This window comes from Epithele typhae, assembly GCF_022376455.1.
Source record: "Epithele typhae strain CBS 203.58 chromosome Unknown BXZ73scaffold_87, whole genome shotgun sequence".
In the NCBI taxonomy this organism is placed as follows: domain Eukaryota; kingdom Fungi; phylum Basidiomycota; class Agaricomycetes; order Polyporales; family Epitheliaceae; genus Epithele; species Epithele typhae.
In genome coordinates, this window is record NW_025954278.1 from 110,192 (window position 1) to 128,096 (window position 17,905).

Sequence of the window (17,905 nt, forward strand, 5' to 3'; positions counted from 1 at the left end):
CGTCGGAGAGGGCCAGAACGCAGTTCGTATTACGAGGTCACGGTAGAGTAAGCGGGGAGAGGCCAGACGGGAGGAACGCTGCCCAGCACTCGGCTGGTGCGGGCAGGAGAGAGAGAGACACGCTCGAGCTGGAGTCCCCTACGGCATGCAGAAAATCTTATCAGATACCGACGATAACCGTTGTGCCGCCCATTGGCCTCCGCGATCAGGCGCCCGGGCGTTCGAAACCCTTGCCCCGACCATGGCCAGCTGGCCAGCTACAACGCAACTAAGTATCTGGGCCCACTCCGCGCGCGCGAGTCGGCGGGCCCTTGGCGACTCGACCGCAGTGACCGCTGGACACTGCCCGTTCCCGGGACGGCCTCGCTTGGGACGGTGCGGACGTGTCTTTCTCAGCCCGTCTGCGACGTTACAAACCCCCCGCCGGGCGCGGAGCATCCGAGTGACGGAGAGGGAGGACGCCGACGCCGGAATTTGTGCCAGCCGTCGTCCTCCCGCACCCCCTTCGGCGGGAGTTCTCAGCACCGACTCCGAACGGGAACCCCGCATTGCGTCGCGCACGATGTTCGACCGTCTGGACATGAACCCATTCTAGCGCAAGCAGGCGTGTAAGAGGGGCGGGGAACGTATGGGTGCCGCATCAGCCCAGCGGTATTTTTTGTAAGTCTATCTTTTCTCGCGTGGTGACTGACGTGAAACGCACTTGGAATCGTGCCTCCACGGCGACGCACGCTACCCATTCTTGTCGCCACGACACCTGCGATGTTTCTACTTATGTCGGCCTCTTCATAAAGCGGACCGGGGTCGAACGCCAGCGCATCACTTAAGTGTGTATAGGATGATCGCAGCGGTACACCATGAAGGGTGAGTTCCTCAATGATTGCATCATGATCACTTACTACTCATTTCAAAGATCAGGTCCGTGACGCACCACTGCATGGCATCCCAGACCGCCATCAACCTCGACGATGCTGCCAAGGACGGATGCGATTCCGTTCGTCGCACCAGCACGCAAGGGGTCAGTTCGGCTCTGGATTCGTGAGTACCTCGCTGATGCGCACTATGTATCTAAGCTAGTCAAGCCCGCGCACCGTCGCCCGCTACGCTCCCGCACCGACAATCGGCGCCGTGAGCTGGGCAGACACCGCCGAACACGCCGGACAGAAACACCCTCGAATTTCCCTCCGCCATGTCCTTCGAGCCAGACCTGAGGCGATTCCTATGATAGCATTCACAGAAACCATCACCACGACGTACCCTGACGGGACAGGCGGCACGGTCTCGTCGTCTATCAGAGCCTCTGCATATGGGAAGGCTCATTCATGCGCGGCAGATGCGGCGACCACACGGGCGCGGCTTGAGCTTCACGGGCACCCACGAAAGAAGCGGTCTTCGCCAGAAAGAAGTCGCGCTTAGAGGGGAAAACCGCAGGACGCAAGCTCGAGCGCAACGGACGACCACTCGGATGCCGGAACCGGCGAAAAGCGGATGACCATCCCTGGCCCACCCTGCGTTCATCCCTCGCCGGCGAGGCTAGGGTCCTCGCTATGTTAAACCCTTCTAGTCGCGGCGCTTCAATGCCGCCGGTTACGGCACGCCCACTCAACTATTTGGAAGGATTTCGTTTCATGGACCATCGCTGCTGGTGCTGCGCCGGTATTATACCTCGAACCTATATGCGCTCCGTCGCCAGCTCACCCCTCGCCCCGCCTAACCATCCCCATCCTCAACCCCCACCATTATCGTTTTCATGCCCGTCACCGTCCGCAAAGTGTCCAGCCCCTCTGGTGAGCGCACCTCCCCCTCGACCTGTTCGTACATACCCTAACCCGGCGCGTGCAGAGGAGGAGATCCAGAATTACTCCCAAGTCCTCGCGGGCGCGTTCAACTACAGTACGGGACCTTCCCCTGTTGTGCTGCGCTTTGCAGCACCCCGTCGCTGACACGCCCACGTGCCCCCCACGCAGGGTACTTTGCAGGCGCGCTCATGAACGACGTCTCGCTCCAAATTCCTATGCACCGCGCACACCTCGCTGCCGCGCTCACCGGCGAGGGAGAGGTCTGGATCGCGGAGATGTCGGAGGAGGGCGTCGTTGGCGTCGCCATCTGGTAGGTCCATCTTTGATTCTTTTCCCCCGTGCCCTCGTCGTCGCGCGCTATGCTGACGTCTCGCGCGCCAGGTTTGGTCCGGGGTTCAAGTTCCTCTCCTCATGACACTGCGGGCAGGTGCCCTATTTCCCACAGGGCGATAGCCATGTCGCGGCGGTGGTATAGGTTTCCTTTGTCTTGAATGGACACATGGCTGTTGCGCGACGCGACAGTTAGACTTTTGTCTGCCTTGCGCATCGCTACCCCCCCGCCGGATAGCTTTCCTTGCACATGACTATACCCTGGCTATACCCCGACTATCGCCCCACGTGATAGGTAGACTAGCACATGGCTGTCGCGTCGCGCGCGAGGTTGCCTGCTGCTTCGCTATCCCTCGACTACCTATTGCCTCGCGCACAAAGTTGCCTGCCGCTTCGTTATATACCCAATAACTCGCCACCGGGAGCTCCTATGCAGTGTCCCCAACACCCTGTGACGCCCTCCTCCTTGCCCTCCCCGCCTGCCAGGACCACCGCAGCCTCCACAGTATCCCGCGGTCCATCAGGTATAGTCGATCCAGCAGTCTACAGATATCAAGCACATCCTCCAGGCACGCGTACCACTACACCACCCGCCGCAGCGCACGCAGCACGTGCTCACGATGCACACGCGCGAAGAATGGCTCAGTGATGGGATGAAGCGTGAGGGGGATGGGGGAGGACTTGCCGAGGTCATGGTGCCAGGTGGTGGAGCTGTCATTGGCGACGAGGCTAGCGCGCGCGGACTGACCCGCAACCATAAGCGCCGTCACTGGGCCTGAGAATAGCTACGCGCGGGGATAATCGAAGCATAGCGCTACCTTGCATGCGGGGCAATATTCGAGGTATAACGAAGCGGCAGGCGACTTTGTGCGCGAGGCAATAGGTAGTCGAGGGATAGCGAAGCAGCAGGCAACCTCGCGCGCGACGCGACAGCCATGTGCTAGTCTACCTATCACGTGGGGCGATAGTCGGGGTATAGCCAGGGTATAGTCATGTGCAAGGAAAGCTATCCGGCGGGGGGGTAGCGATGCGCAAGGCAGACAAAAGTCTAACTGTCGCGTCGCGCAACAGCCATGTGTCCATTCAAGACAAAGGAAACCTATACCACCGCCGCGACATGGCTATCGCCCCGTGGGAAATAGGGCACCTGCCCGCAGTGTGAGGTTTCGAGTGTGCGTCTGCTGCCAGGTGGTTACTGACGCGCTCGCCCATCCGCAAAAACTGTGCAGTAAAGAGCAACGCGAGGCGGGCTGGGACGATGTCATGGCGAAGCTCGACGACAGGTGCCGAACCTGGTGGCCGAAGGTGCGTTCCGCTTCCGCGTCCACCGGTCAGCACGGTGCGATGATCTCGCGGTCGCCTCCAGTTTCTCGCAGAATACGACGCGCTCGTCGAGTCTGTGCTCGGGGAGGGCGTGAAGCTCGGCGCGTGGCATCTCCAACTGATCGGCATCAGGCAGTCTTGCCAGAGGCACGGCGCGGGCCGGGCTCTGCTCGAGGCTGTCGAAGCCGTGGTACGTTCGCTTTCGTTGAGGAACTGCGGAGGGTGCTCACTGGTGCTGCGTCTAGGCGCGTGAGGAGAAAGTGCCGAGCTGCCTTGAGACAACGGCCGGCGGGGTGCGCGTGTGTTGTCGTTGACCGTCCGCGCGCTTCTCTGACGCCCTATTCGTTTATACAGACGGGGGAGAAGATATATGAAGCGTTTGGGTACACGATGCAAGGTGCCGGGCCCGTCACATGGACGAACGGTAAACAGGTGCAGTTCAAAGTGTTCATCAAGCACACGGAGAAGGAGTAAAAAGTCGCAGTTATGTGCGTTGTAACGTTGTACCTAGAAATACTCGCCATCCATTTGAAGACTGACATTATCCCTCTTTCTGGCTAGAACTGCCTCTTTTGTAGGTGCTCGTGGAGCTCATCATGTACTCACGTCACCGAGAAGCCGCGCCCATGTGGTCGGCGCATCTGCTGAGAGGGTGTATTCTGCCTTGGGAGTGCGGCGCGGGGCGCACCTTCTGCGTGGACACTCGCCGTTCCTCCGAGGCGTTCGCTTCCCAGTCTCCGCCCAGCTCTTCCTCCCTACTGCCGAACACAACATCGAGCGCTTGTACTACCCATGGATCGGCAGAATTTGAAGTCTCATGGACTGGGGGCGTTTCACGTTGGGAGGTGACCCTGTCTCATCCGCAACCGAGAGGGAAGCTTCTGGTGTTCGCAGATCAACGGCGCGCGCAGACACAGTTCTTGATGAAGAGAAACCGATGACTCTTCCATGCTCGGCCGTTCCCGTCTCTTGGACCCGTATTTATACGACGTCGTGCTGTCTTCCGACTCGTTGCAGTATAGTCTTCAACATGTCTCTCCCATCATCCAACATCGTCTTCGAGCGAGTCGAGGCTCCGACAGGTATGGATGCACGTTGTTGGCTTGTATCACTCGCTGATGCAGACGTTTCGCAGAGACACTAGCACAAGACGCGGCGGACATCATGGTTCCCCTCGTGAAGGATGGCCAGTACTGCCGTTGTATGCCGATGTTCCACCATTCTCACTCGTTGCATTTGCAGAGAAAATCTTTTGCGCGCTCACCGGAGGCGACCTAACGCGCCTCCCCAGCCTCGTCAAGCTGTTGATACGCCCCATCACCCTCGTCGCCGGCGTCGGCCATATCTACATCGCCCGCGATGAGTCCGGCACGCTCGTGGGCTTCTTGCTATTCACTCTTCCGGGGCAGCTCGTGATGTCGACGTGCGTCCGCTCTCATGCTCGCCCGCGCTCGATCGCTCACCTGATTCGTGCTCTCGCGCATCAGCGAAGAGCAGCGTCAGATGGGCATGTACGAATACGTCGCCGAGCTGCCGGAAGATGCCAAGGAATACTTCCTACAGGCCGTACGTTCCTCGTCAAGGTCGTCGCATCAGCGAGGCATCTCACACTCTACCCTCGCAGAACACGGTCGACCTGCCGAAGCTCAACGATGAGATTTTCGGGACCAAAGAGACCGAGCGCAGCACGTACTGGTGCAACTTTGCCATGATCCACGCGGATTACCAGAGGAAGGGTCTCGCGACGCGCATGTTCCAAATGGCGTTCGAAGAGGTGAGCGTTGTTCCCATGTCCTCCGGTGCTGTTTGGAGCGCGCTGACGTCCGTGATCATGTACAGGCAGCCAACAGAGGAGCCAACGTTGGGCTCACTGCGACGAAGGCCTCAAACGTAAGCCGAGCGCGTGTTTTCACGGTCGCGCGCCTGGACTGAATCTGTCAACCCAGGTCGAAGTCTACGAGAAGATAGGGTTCACCTTCCGCGGTGATAGGACCCTCCATTCTCCATGGTGCGACTGGGGCATTTGGGGTATGTTCAAGGACCCGAAGGCCGAGGCAGTGGTTGAGGCTTGAGCGCGTCATCACTGTGTGCAGAACATAGTATTAGTATCCGTGTAGTGTTATCTATGCGCAAAGTGCAGTTGAGCATCCCACGATCTGCCTCGGCGTCTTGTTGGTCTCCGCGAGTGTCTTGTTAGGCCGATCACGACCCCTGGGATTAGTTCACGACCACGCGGGAGTCTGGCTGTCGACTGCCCTGTGCAGGCGGAAACTTGAAGCCGCGAACGCGCGGGGTCGACGACCGCATCAACCGGTCACGTGGCCGCGCCCGCCGCCGTTTCCTGCGATCAATTTTCGGAGTGCGGTTGCGCTCCGCCATCACCCGAGTGTGCTTCCGCAAGATGAAGCTCCTTCGACGGGTGCACTCCTTTGCGCCATGACCTGGTCGCTCAGGTGCTGTCAGTTAGTGGAGAGAGCGAGCGGGATTGTCGAGAAGGGGTGATACAGCAGGTGAGTAACCCTGCACATATCATAGCGTTCTTGCGAACAAGCTCGCCTGTAGGTGCCGTCTTTGCCGGCCCACACACCTGGATGCGGCATCGCCGCACATGAGGCGTTCTCTGGCTCTCGCGGTTGCGTTGCCTGTCGTAGCAGTGGGAACACCACCAGCGAGAAGCATCCTCATGCCACGGACGTCGCTGGATCATCCGGAAGCCATCTCACGTTGCGCGAAGACGATCGGCAACACGCGGCGTTAATCTTGTTCATCTACCGCGAGTCGACGCCCATTCAGTCCTGGTCCGTCTCTTCCGCTCCGCGTCGCGTGTGTTGGCCTCCGCACCCCGGACCCACCTTTCGAGAATTCGCGCCGGAAGCCGCAGTGGAAGGTCTAGTCTCCCCACGATCAAACTCGTTCAAAAGGTTCGTTCGGACGAGTAGGCACTCCATTGTCACAATCCCTGTATCACGTTTTGGTTCCCGTGTATTCTCTATGCACTTCGCCGCCAACCAGCGCAGTGACTTTCTGACGTCTGCGAGGTTCCTTGCCACCACCCACGTTTTCCCTCGACGAATCGATGTTCCCCCCGTCCGTTCATTCAATGAACTCTCTCTGTTCTCGAACAGCGACCCACGTCATCCGTGGAGCGCGCCGACGGGACCTCGGCGAAGGCCAGCGCGCGCACCCGGAGCTGGTCCGTTCGTTACGCTCGTTCAATCCGAGGTACGTTTGCTCTCGTTATGATCCTCGCCGCCGTCGGGGATGGTCAGATAACGAACATCGCTAGTGCAACGTCATCGCCCCACCCTAGTCATCTACACCCATTCTAAACATATTCCGACATCTGTCTCATGGTCGTTAATAAGAATGGACTCGCATGCGCTGGTCGTCGTCAATCAATTTCATCTCCGCGATTGCGAGGATTGGACAGATCGGAAGGATGTTAGAGCGTCGAGCGAAGACAGGTTAAGCGAGTCCCAGCATCGATAGACATACAGGCCTGTATACAGTCATCACTACTAGACGTTCACAGCTGTCGATCGGGAGACGGCTGTCTTGGACTCCGCCCATGCGCGGCCCTAAATGGAGGGTCAGATTCGTTTAGGTGAGAACTAGCGGGGTGGAGGAAGGCGAATCAGAACGATCAACAGGTTACAAGGGCTATATCGTGGGAGGTACCACGACGGGTGTGTGTCACAGCTACGCCTCCTCAATGTCATCGCTTGCACGCGCAGTTGGCGACGAGTATGAATATAATCCGACGAAACTGCACGAAACAATGCTTAACGCGAAAAAAGGAACACATTTATAAGTCGACTCGAGTCCGGCAGACGACGCGCGACGTGGGGTTGTCGCAGCACCATCTCCGTCATTCGTCACGGAACGTCATACATGTACAAGAGAAGCAGTTCTACTAATCGGGGAAGATTAGAAGTAGTTCACTCCCGGGAGCGATGCTAACAGAGAGCTCACCTATACGTTTGCTAAGCGCGCCTTTATTGCAGCTCGTAGCTTGATCAGAGCCACATATTCTCTTGGGGAGGAGAGACGGCATCGCCTACCATAGATCCGTGAGGTTCCAGGGCGACGTGGGGGCAGAAAACGCTTACCCGTGGCGTCTTGAGGAACCGGGGACGCCTTGACAGACGTACTGATCCCGACGATTGCGAAGAGTGCAGAGACGATCAAGTTAAGACGCATGTCGGAGAGGTGAACAATGAAGTGTGCGGTCTGAATTCTGGAACCTGCACAACGCCATCCAATATATGGTGTGTCGGTATCGGTGAGCCATCGCCCCATCGATGATGGTCCGAGCCTAGGACGACATTAGTGTCCTCAAAGAGAGTTCGGAGAACGGATGCACATACGGATGCGGCTAGCTGTTACCTTAGAGGCTCTTGGAGCGAGCTAGAAGTCGGATCGCGTGGAACCACGATGGTTGCGACCACCTTTCTTGACTCTTGCCTTCATACGGAAGACAGACGTATCCGGAGAGTCCGCACCGAGTGACGAGCAGCGAGGCGGAACGGAGGCGTATGTGTTTTACGCTGACAGGTGCAGATATCATGTGGGATATGGGGGCTAGAGCGTGTCAGCAAAGGAACGGAACATAAACACAATGACAAACAAACTCCCACCATAACAGCATGTCGGAGTCATCTTCCATCCACCTACACTGTCTGCTTATGCGCTCCCGCTATTAGCGTGAGACGCAATGTATCGGCGGGGATCAAAGTTCATATGCATACATAGATGCATACGATACGAAGGAATACATCCATGCACAGAAACCGAAGCCAGCGGAACTGCCGCGCGGCGCGGAATGCACGTCGACAGTTTCACTTTGATCGGTCCAAGATGGATCACTGATAAACGCATAAAGGACCGATGATACTGATAACAAAGGGGGACTTTAGCAGCACATGACGCTATACGCGACGGCTCTCAAGCACTTGACCGGGATGCGTGAAACTTCGTGTGCTCGGGAAGATCATTTGAGGACACTCATCTTATGTTATAACGTCATTGAATCTTCTCGGTGTGAACGGCCAATACGTGCGGTCGTGGCAGTGCGGTGGTCGAGCCTCTCGCAGTGTTGTTGTGTATCACACGTAACTTAGCAGGACACGTATGTAGCATGATCTTCCGCCAGGAAAACGTCTACAGGATAATGTCATGGACGTCAGTCTAAGCTCGAAAAGGCTAGTTCGCGGAGGAATCCTTACCGTGAGCGTCACAGCGGTTCGTTCAAACCACGTCGACACCCTGCTGGAGCACAGCGCGATCAAATACGCGAATCAGAACGAAGGCGCACATTGAGACGGTGTCGCGTCCGAGAGCCACCCCGTGCGGAGGAAAAGATCCGCGTGCGCGGATGGCCGCGGACGCGTAAAATACCGCGATATGAGACGCGATATCTGCGAAGAAGTCGCTCTTGGATGGTGCGAGTGAACCAGGAACGAGTCGTAGAAGACGCGGCACCGGTAGAGCTGGAAGGAGGCACCGCGCGAAGCTAGCGTGGGCGGAGTTACGACGGAGCGGAGCATCCACACAAAGAGGGCGTCGCTGAGGGCGGAGGAGGACGTGCTGCCCGTGACCTGGCAACTTGCGATCGGCGGCGACGCAGGCTGCGAAACCGCATCCTCCCCAGGTGGAGCGTTACACGTGTGTGCCCCTTCGGTCTCTCGAGTCGTGCTCCATCGTGGCGGCTCTTCATGAGGATGAGGATACACGTCTCATGTGCGTCGCCCTGTGTTTGAATAGAGCGCTCCCAGGGCATGAAGACAGAGGTCGGGATATGGGTGCCCTGACGCGGTAGCGGCAATGGTATGATGTTGGTGTGCAAGGGGTTTAGAGACAGGGGTAGCCGCTGGCCCGCGATCCCGTCGACCAGGGTAGGGCGAAGACGTCTCTGGCCATCCAGTGCATGCGTTCTTGAGGACTCTCTGGATAAAGTCTTCTTAGTCGATGACAGCGTGTGTTGTGACGAGAGTGAATATACCTGGACGGGATCTTGCCAGACGATCTAAAGATCCGACGTGGATCGTTGGCGGAGAGCTTGCAGAGAAGAAAGAAAGGACGGACGGGGGAACGTAGAGTCGGCGGGAGAGCACGTGTGTTGTGGAAAGGAACTATATGCAGATGTCAGAAAGCGGCCACGCGAGCGACTGGGAATAGAAGGATGGAGGCGAGGATGCTCGAGTACGGTACTTCAGCGCACATAGAGGGTGCACAGAAACTGAAACGTCACAACGCTGATCCCGGGGTTGATCCCGGGGAGACTACAATGCATCGTTCCCGGTTCCGCCATGCTTCTTGGCCGAGGGGAACGTGGTAGAAGGAGGGACGGTATCTCAGGGGGCGCAGAAACGCGAGGTCCGGGGTGCGAGGTACAAGACATGCGACATGGAGAGGGGGAGACGGTCCAGGGCTGAGTGGACGTAGGAACCAGAGAACGTTTCATACCGGCCATCCCAAGAGGAGGGGGTCTTTCCTTCGACGAGGGCTGTCACATCGACCGTCCAGGTCGATGGTCCGGCAGAGACGGCACCTAAAAGCGAGCTTGTTCGCAAAAATGCCATGATATATGCAGGGGCTACTCACTTGCTATATCGCGCCTTCTCGGAAATCCCGCCTACCCTCTCCACAAACTGATAACACCCGATGGTCCGTGAGAGAGCATGCCATGGCTATAAGGGAGTACATCCGTCGAAGGAACTTCATTTTGCGGAAGTGCGCTTCGAACGTCCGCGTGAGGGTGCTGGACGGATACCGGGAATGATGGAGAGGACGGTGCTAGCTGCTGCCGATCTGGAAATGGAGCTCATGATCAGGACACGGTCGAAATAGGTTGGCGACAGCGGTGGACGAGGAAGAAGAGACCGGCGGTGGTGAATGCAACTGAGCACGATTCCGCCCCGAAAAACGGTCCCGGCTCCCGGCTCCCGGGGATGGGCGGCGGTCCGTGAGTCCGGCCACGTGGCCGGCTCCTGACGCCGCGTTCTGTTTCCCGGCTGGCCACTCTTGAGCGCATTCCTTGTGTTTTCGTCTGCAATGACTCACATCGTTACAACCCTTGAACGCTCTGTCTATGCCGTCAGATACACGTACGCCGAATACTAGTACTCTATCTTGGCACCACCCTGCCCGAAGTTCAAGAAGCGATCCACGAGGATGTACGCCCGGCAACGGTGAGCGTATACGCCCAATCTGACCTATTTTTGTTGACCAGTGCATCCAGTCACTTTAATATTTTTACTCCCAACTTGAGCAGTGTCGCCAACTTTCAGACGTCTCGACATCCCTCGGCCCTTTGGTTTGGCCTTCCCTCATGCCTCCGCGATCTCCTCCGGAGGCTCACCCCTCCCCGCGCGCAAAGCCCGTCCACCGGTCCCACTGTTCTGCGCGGTGGCCTTGCTGGATGAACGCGTTTTTAACCCTGTTTCCTATCCGAGTCCCTGCAGCGAAGACCTATACCACCAGAACGCATGCTGCCGCGTGCTCGGCGACATCGAGCTGCGCTACCACGGTTCTCAGCGACATCTCGAACCGCACGAAATTCGCTGCAGAGGTGCTCCAATTCGGATGCTCTTCCTGAGCGGGAAGACCTGGACCTGGGCGGGTTCGACCAGGGGGCCATGGTGATCGAATACTCATTTAGCGTGGTAAGTTGCGCTTCCTTTCCTCCCTTTCCAAGCTGCCTGGCTCCACGAGACATCCTGCTTTTTACTTCCTCTTCCGTTTTCTCGCAACGCACTGAGCCCGCGCTAGTCCACAGAATCGCTGAACCTATCAGTCCCTTGAACCCATCGCCCCGCGAGATCAGACTCTAGCTCATCGGCCGCGACATCCGCACCATCTGGCCGTACTTCGTCTCCGGATCCGAGATGGCGCACGACAACCCCCGTACTGATCGCACTGACAAGGATACTCCAGGCAGTATTCACGAGGTTAAGATCGCGACGGACTTTTGCTTCAACGCCGCTCTGACTGGCGTCGCACTGCGAACATCTGCCAGCGCCTGCATTCAGGATACTCTTCATCCACGGCTTCCTGCCCACCCAAGTCGCCCACTTCGCCCCTCTCGGCGACGGCGTACGGCCGTCGTTCCTGACTGCCGTGGACCGGGGCATGTCGACGCCGAGGGCCTCACTGAGGTCGTCGCGATCGGATATGACTGGTGCGTCCAGTCTGGCTCTATTCCTATACGCGAGGCCGTGCGTTTCTGAAGCCATCGATTCTGTCAGAGGAACCGCGCTTGTGTCGGCGCTGGTTCACCACTGCTAGGATCACTTCCGCGCGTTCGTGTGACTCGCGGCCGCGTATTTCCCGCCCAGCCTGCATGCGGTCGACCTCGAGCAGATGTGCGCGACGCTCAAGAAGGCAACCGGGAGCGAGCACTTCCGGCACGGGAAGCTCTTGACCCGCCACACGCTGCTGCAAGGCTCGTTAAGGAAAAGGTGCGCTGGCACGACTCCCCCGGCCGCAGCGATCGATGGTTCATTCGTGGTCAGATGGACAGTTTCTTGCAGCTACTCTACACGGCTGATCTGGATGCGTGGGTCGAACACTTCTGCCCCAGCCTTGCAGAAGACCGCCGGCCGGGGTTCCCGAACCGGCTTTCTGAAGATGTAGGGCAGCCTCAGAGCGCTACCACTGGCGAAGGGCTGACGTCTGTGCATCCAGGAATACAAACACATCGGCAGCGTTGTACGAGTACTGGAAGGAGTAATGACGTCACCGGTCCAACAATGGAAACTTGGCCGATCACAAGGGTACAAGTCTCGCGGGCTGTCGTCCGGCTGATACGCCATCTCACAGCCTTATTTCCGGCAGTTCTTCTGGAGGAGAAGCGGCACATCAAGAAGCCCGCACTGTTCTTAGCGGCGACTCTCGACCACGTCGGTCGCGACGCGCCGAACGAGGAGACTCCCGCCAAGTATGCTACCTACTCGAGCTCGATGCCGGGTACCGCGCACAGCTGGAGGCCACTGAAGGGATGGACGAAGGCTTTCAGAAATGGCTGATCAAGCCGCCGCCTGCTTCCGCGAAATCGATTCGTGTCCGTGTTCAGGCGGGTATCAATGTAGTCGGTTGAGTACCCTATGTCGTTCTCTGTACATATTCCACTCTTCCATCCGTCTTCGCGAGCTCTGATCTTATTGATCTCGCGTCTCAGGCACTGACTAGTAACTCCGCTTCCGCCTATACAGTCATTATTTCGTGCAGTACCGTTGCATGGAACAACGACGGATCTTGCGCACCTCTTGACGCCGCCGTCACGTGAGGGCCCATTGCATCTGATCGCGCACTGTGGCCATTCCCCTGATTGATTCTTCGGCTTCGACAGACACAACGCTCCCCCTCGCCGACGATCTCAACCTCCACCTTCGTCGCCCGCACAAAATGGGGCAACACGCTCGCGAAATCCTCCACGACGCGCGGGCCGCCCCCAAAGTCACCACAACGTCCGGCCTTGGTCGCATCGCAGTTGCATTCGCCGCGCCCCCTTCTACCATGAAAACGCGGACGCTCGCGCTCCGAAGACAGACGGGCGGAGCGCAGAGGGTACGCGTCGCGAGCTCCCGGTGAAATACGCGGCGGCGGCGGGCCGACGATGAGGTCGTGCAGCGCATCGTTGGTCCCGTCTGCGATGGCGCGCAGGACCGCGAGAAAGCCCGCGTTGGTGCTGTTGTGCATCGAGATCTCGAGGTCTGCCGTTCCGTGCAGTTCGGAAAGGGAGGGCAGGTCTCCGGCGGTGATGTGAGTTTCCGAGGCTGAGGATGCGAGAATCGCTTGAATGCAGTGAAGACATGTACCGGTGTGGGACCGAACGGCTATGGTGACTATGGGGACGCCCCTCATGATCTCCGAAAGAGCGACGGTGTGCTGCAGCGTGTGTGGACTTGGTTTTGATGTGGTGTAATGGAAGTCGATGGTCACGGAGGACCCGTTTGTGCCGCGTCTGGCCACGATAGCGCTCATCGACGCATCACCCGCGGTCATCGGCCTGAAGGCCATCGCCATAACCTTCCTCCAATCTCACACGTGTGCTATTTCGCGGGCGTTTCGCGATGAGGAAATCCGGCGTGTGAAAGCGACAATGTGCACGGGCCAATCAATGCACAATCACGATAATCATAATCCGCATAACCCGCCTCTCCCCCAAGTTGCCCGCTCCCCGCCATGTCGGCCATCGAATCCTGCTGGTCCTGTCCCCGCGTCCCTCTGGATATCTCTGAGAATATTATCCGACACCTTTCCCCCCGCAACGATAGACAGACGCTTTACGCCTGCACCGCCGTTTCCCGCACGTGGCTCCCTGCAAGCAGACACGTTCTGTGGTCCAGAGAGACACAGCTCACAGTAGAACAGGCAGATGTAATCGTGAGTATTATTATGCCACAGGTGTGCCAGTGTACCTCGAGGCCTATGCTGGACTCCCTCCACCGCACAACCACTGTTCTTCAACGTCATTATCGCTCTCATGGCTCATCACGCTCCTCCCAGGTCCGGGGGAAGATCATCTGGACTGCAAGTCCCCACGAAAGCATCCTTGCCGTCTCGACATCCACCTCTGTCACCGCGCTCTGCCTGATATGCTGCATGCTTCCCTCTTTCTCATCCCTTTGTCGCACCATCACCTCCATTCCGACCTTGTACACATTCCGTGTCCGAGGCATCCGATATGCTGTGCCTTCGACGGACACTGATTATGTATATTATGAAGCATCCACAGCACTTCAACACTTCGAAATACACATTGATTCGGAGTCCGACGAGTTGAACTTTGCAGGACAATTGTTGAAGTGGCTAGCCAGCACATCAACACGAAACTCCATCGCCATTCACGTCTTCATGAAGCAGCTCACAAGGATAAATTGCGACGGCCCCGTGAAGGTGATGACTGCTATTGATAAGCTCCTACGCGCAACAAGCGAACTCCTCATTGAGATATATGACTGGGACGATTCCGGTCAGTACACGGCTCAGGCATTTGTGACGCTTCCCGCTTACCTTGGCGACCCATTCCACAGAATTTCCATCCTCACGTCCAGGCCTCGATCACTTGCAAGATCTCACACTCTGTCTAACAAACGGCAGTCCAAAGGACCTCCTGACGCTCGTACGCACACTCGGGCACGGGCACATCCCAGAGCTGCGCAAGCTCACACTCGCCCTTCCTCAAGTCGCGCTCTCTCGCGCGGTCGAGTCCCTCACGACGCTCGCGGAACTGGCCAGGTTGATCGGACGCAGTCGTTTTGCCGGCTTGGAGACGATCACGTTTACCCTGATCGTCGACATCAGGAAAAACCCAAATCCCTATTGAGAGGTAAAATATTGGTAAGCCGATATACGCGAAAATACTGCCGCTGTTCCAACTCACCGCAGTTTACAGACACTATCTCCTTCCTTCTGGCCGCTTATTGGGTGGATGAGGTATAATTTGACATGTTTGAGTGGGTGTGATGGATATCTGTACATGTAGGTAGCCGATAATGATATTTTCGACTCGATCCCGACAAGTAGTAGCAACAGTAATGGCTGACTTCCACCACACATGAGCACGCATAGATGGAACGGACAAAAAATGCGATTGCTTCGTGGTCTAAGTACTGCGATGTGCGACGGACGCAATCACGGGCTGGGTGCGGTGGGTAACGAGGCGGGGACGGTGCAGCCTGACTAGTAGACGCGTGAGTTCAGTGGCGCGTAGCTCGAGTCGGGCGCAGTGCCAATCATGGCATTGCTCGTAGATTGAGTGTGCGGCTCGTGTTGGGCAGATGCAGTCGGTGTGGAAACATGCAGTAGGAGCGCTGCGTGGTTGTACTGCACGTGGCGGTCGAGGGAGTCGTCATCATCCGAGAATATGTTCGGGCCGTACATTGCGCCATCGGGCATGGCCGTTCCCGGGGCGAGCTGGGTGTAGGTGTTGAGCGTGGCGTCACGGCCGACGAGGATCGAATTAATGCGGAAGAAGCTGTTGCGCTTGCCACAGAAACCGCGCACGAGCACATAGACAATCTAGTAGCTGTGGTGGAGTATCAGAAAGTCGCACTCGCCCAAGCGTTGCCGCGGGGAGTCGATGACCACATCGTGCCCCATCTTCGCGCCCAGCATCTGTTCTTGAGGGACAGGGACCTGGCAACAGAACGGGGTCGATGGGGATGCTCGACGTGGGGAACATCAACGTCGACATCGACGACTCCGGGTAGTACCGGGTGCGCTGTGCGAGCTACGCGAGGATCTCGCGCTGTACGGCCGGGCAACGGTGTGGACGGAAACGGGATGGGAAAGGGGCTAGGGCGGCGAAGTGGAGGGTGATTTCTGTCTCTTGTTTGTGAACGCAGGTGCCGCAGACATGACAATGTAGAGGGCGGTGGAAGGCATTGGTGATGGGAGAACGTACCGAGGATATGGCCTGGAACCCTTGAAGTCGCGCCGGATCTTTTGTACAAACTCCTTGAGGGCCGCGAGCTTGATTTTGAGCAGCGGCTGGAGGCAGGAGCACATTTATCGCTCCATCTGATTGGCCTCGCGAAGCGCGAACTTGCCTTGAACGACGATGCTACTTATTGGAACAGGTGTTGTCGCAGATCGCAGATGACCTGATGACCCTCGCGCACAGGGAGGCGGGATTTTCGTCGTCGAAGGAGGTAGAGGGAGGCCAAGGTGATGGAGGTAGGTACGAAGCTAGTAGATGGTGGTTGTGGCAGTCGAAGTACGCAAAAGCGCGCGGGGTCTGGGAACGAGATGCGGCAGGGAGTGCGGAGGAAGCGAGAAGACGTGAGCTTGAGCAACTCTTATATCCAGAAGAAGAGGGTGCTGTATAGGGGAGACTGGATGGGCGTTCGGACAACATTTCGACTCACAAATGTGGCGTCGAGGACGCGATCACGGGACGCGGTCACTGAGCGCTGAGCGCCCATTCCCAACGCGACGCGCGTCCCCGAGGCTCGGTGCCAGCTGTCTCCACCATCTCCGCCTCCGCCTCCATCCTCCTCCGTCAAACTCCCCATCGTTGTTTTCTCCGCTGCCTGGTTCTTGAATCTTAGGCCTCCACCTCGCACACCTCACGAGCCACACCCTGCTTCCTTTTCCTCCGCGGCCTTGAGGACGACAAGGAGCCCCAGAGCTCTTTCTTCGCCGCCGCGCGCCCCCGCAGGTACTCGCGCTTCCGTGGGTTCCCTTAGGCTACTAATCTGCCAGGTCGGTCTCATTCGCGCTGCCGTTGATCTTTCCCCTCCGCCCGAGGCCTTGAACAAGTCTTCGACCACGGCGGACCACCCATCTATCTTGGGAATCTGTGAGTGCCCCTGTCACAACCCCCTGCCTGTGTCCCTGTTCACCGTGATGTATCGTCGCTGCATTTGGGGAGCGCAGCCGGCGGCGTGTGTCCACTTTCGTTGGCCGGTCATATCGTACAGGGCTCGTTCTGGATTTGAAGCTTTGAAGAGTGCGCTGGTTTCCGTCTTGAACAAGGCTGACGAAACGCACGACCCGGACAACACACGCAGCGAGCCCGGACGGACCTGGTCATGGTCATTTAGTGGATGCGGTCTAGGATCACAAACGTCCTTGTCACAGGTGAGACATTGTACTTCCCTCTGTCCGCTCCGCTTTGCTGATCCGTTTCCTCCCCCATACATGCCCTCACCCACGCATGACAGAATCCCGCGTGTATGATACGCGCTGGCCTGGCGCAAGTGCGCGCTCCACGGCCGCGTCCGCCCCCGGGATTGCATCATCGTCTTCGTCCACATCCACGTCCCGCCAACGGATGGCGTTGACGGCCGAACCAGCGTCCTCCCCACCGTCTTCCGCGGGTACATCGTCAGCGAGCGGTCGGCGTGGCATGCGAGCGTGAGCGCGCACACGGTCCCTCTCGAGGGCGCGTTTGTCGTCTCCGAGGTCGACGGCCCACCCGCTGCTGCCCCTGACGCAGAGGCGGGAGCAGATCCAGACGCAGACGGGGAGAGCGCCGGTTCGTGCACCGTCGAGCATGGCGCGCTTGATTTGGTCCCCCGAGAGGACCGGCGGATGGATGGTGCGCGAAAGGCTTGAGAGGGCCGCCCTTGCGCGTGCGCGTTGGTCGCGGCAGCGCGAGTGGTCGTTTCTGACACCACTGTATTCGCGCGCGCGCCCAACTGGCCATTCACGAAGGAGGCTCACCTCCGACAAGACCGTGTGCGCCGGCACTTGCACAATCGGACTGTCTATCGCTACACATGTGCTTCGGGATGCGGCGTCCGTGCCGTGCCGCTCGCGTGCACGCGCCAGGTTCAGCCCACTCTCGTTAGTATGCGGCTTTTTCGTCTTTGTATCCATTCTCCCCGTTCACGCATTTCCGACCCCGCACTTCTCCGTCTCTATGCGCGCACCTACAGTACCGTTTATATCGCATCATCTTCAGTCGTTGATATGTACATCTATGTCGCTGTAGCTGGGTTATG

General features: G+C 58.1%; 4 protein-coding genes across 4 annotated transcripts; all 4 read left to right on the forward strand.

The window, feature by feature from the left end:
• Positions 1–1,750: 1,750 nt before the first annotated feature.
• On the forward strand, positions 1,751–2,214 carry BXZ73DRAFT_106642 (uncharacterized protein; the record flags this gene model as incomplete). Its single annotated transcript, XM_048016674.1, has 4 exons — positions 1,751–1,787; positions 1,843–1,893; positions 1,968–2,109; positions 2,181–2,214. The coding sequence occupies 4 exons, from the start codon at positions 1,751–1,753 to the stop codon at positions 2,212–2,214; spliced, it is 264 nt and encodes an 87-aa protein (XP_047872566.1).
• A 1,032-nt stretch (positions 2,215–3,246) lies between these two features.
• Positions 3,247–3,926, forward strand: BXZ73DRAFT_106643 (uncharacterized protein; the record flags this gene model as incomplete). The annotated part of the gene is made up of 5 exons (XM_048016675.1): positions 3,247–3,287; positions 3,359–3,434; positions 3,496–3,642; positions 3,698–3,745; positions 3,807–3,926. 5 exons carry the CDS (start codon positions 3,247–3,249, stop codon positions 3,924–3,926), a joined length of 432 nt encoding a protein of 143 aa, XP_047872567.1.
• A 556-nt stretch (positions 3,927–4,482) lies between these two features.
• On the forward strand, positions 4,483–5,524 carry BXZ73DRAFT_106644 (uncharacterized protein; the record flags this gene model as incomplete). Its single annotated transcript, XM_048016676.1, has 7 exons — positions 4,483–4,534; positions 4,588–4,650; positions 4,695–4,869; positions 4,940–5,018; positions 5,077–5,226; positions 5,292–5,342; positions 5,399–5,524. 7 exons carry the CDS (start codon positions 4,483–4,485, stop codon positions 5,522–5,524), a joined length of 696 nt encoding a protein of 231 aa, XP_047872568.1.
• A 5,814-nt stretch (positions 5,525–11,338) lies between these two features.
• On the forward strand, positions 11,339–14,781 carry BXZ73DRAFT_106646 (uncharacterized protein; the record flags this gene model as incomplete). Its single annotated transcript, XM_048016677.1, has 11 exons — positions 11,339–11,631; positions 11,789–11,911; positions 11,974–12,082; positions 12,138–12,161; positions 12,226–12,232; positions 12,288–12,419; positions 12,802–13,019; positions 13,083–13,214; positions 13,384–13,499; positions 14,273–14,427; positions 14,489–14,781. The coding sequence occupies 11 exons, from the start codon at positions 11,339–11,341 to the stop codon at positions 14,779–14,781; spliced, it is 1,602 nt and encodes a 533-aa protein (XP_047872569.1).
• Between the last annotated feature and the right edge of the window lie 3,124 nt (positions 14,782–17,905).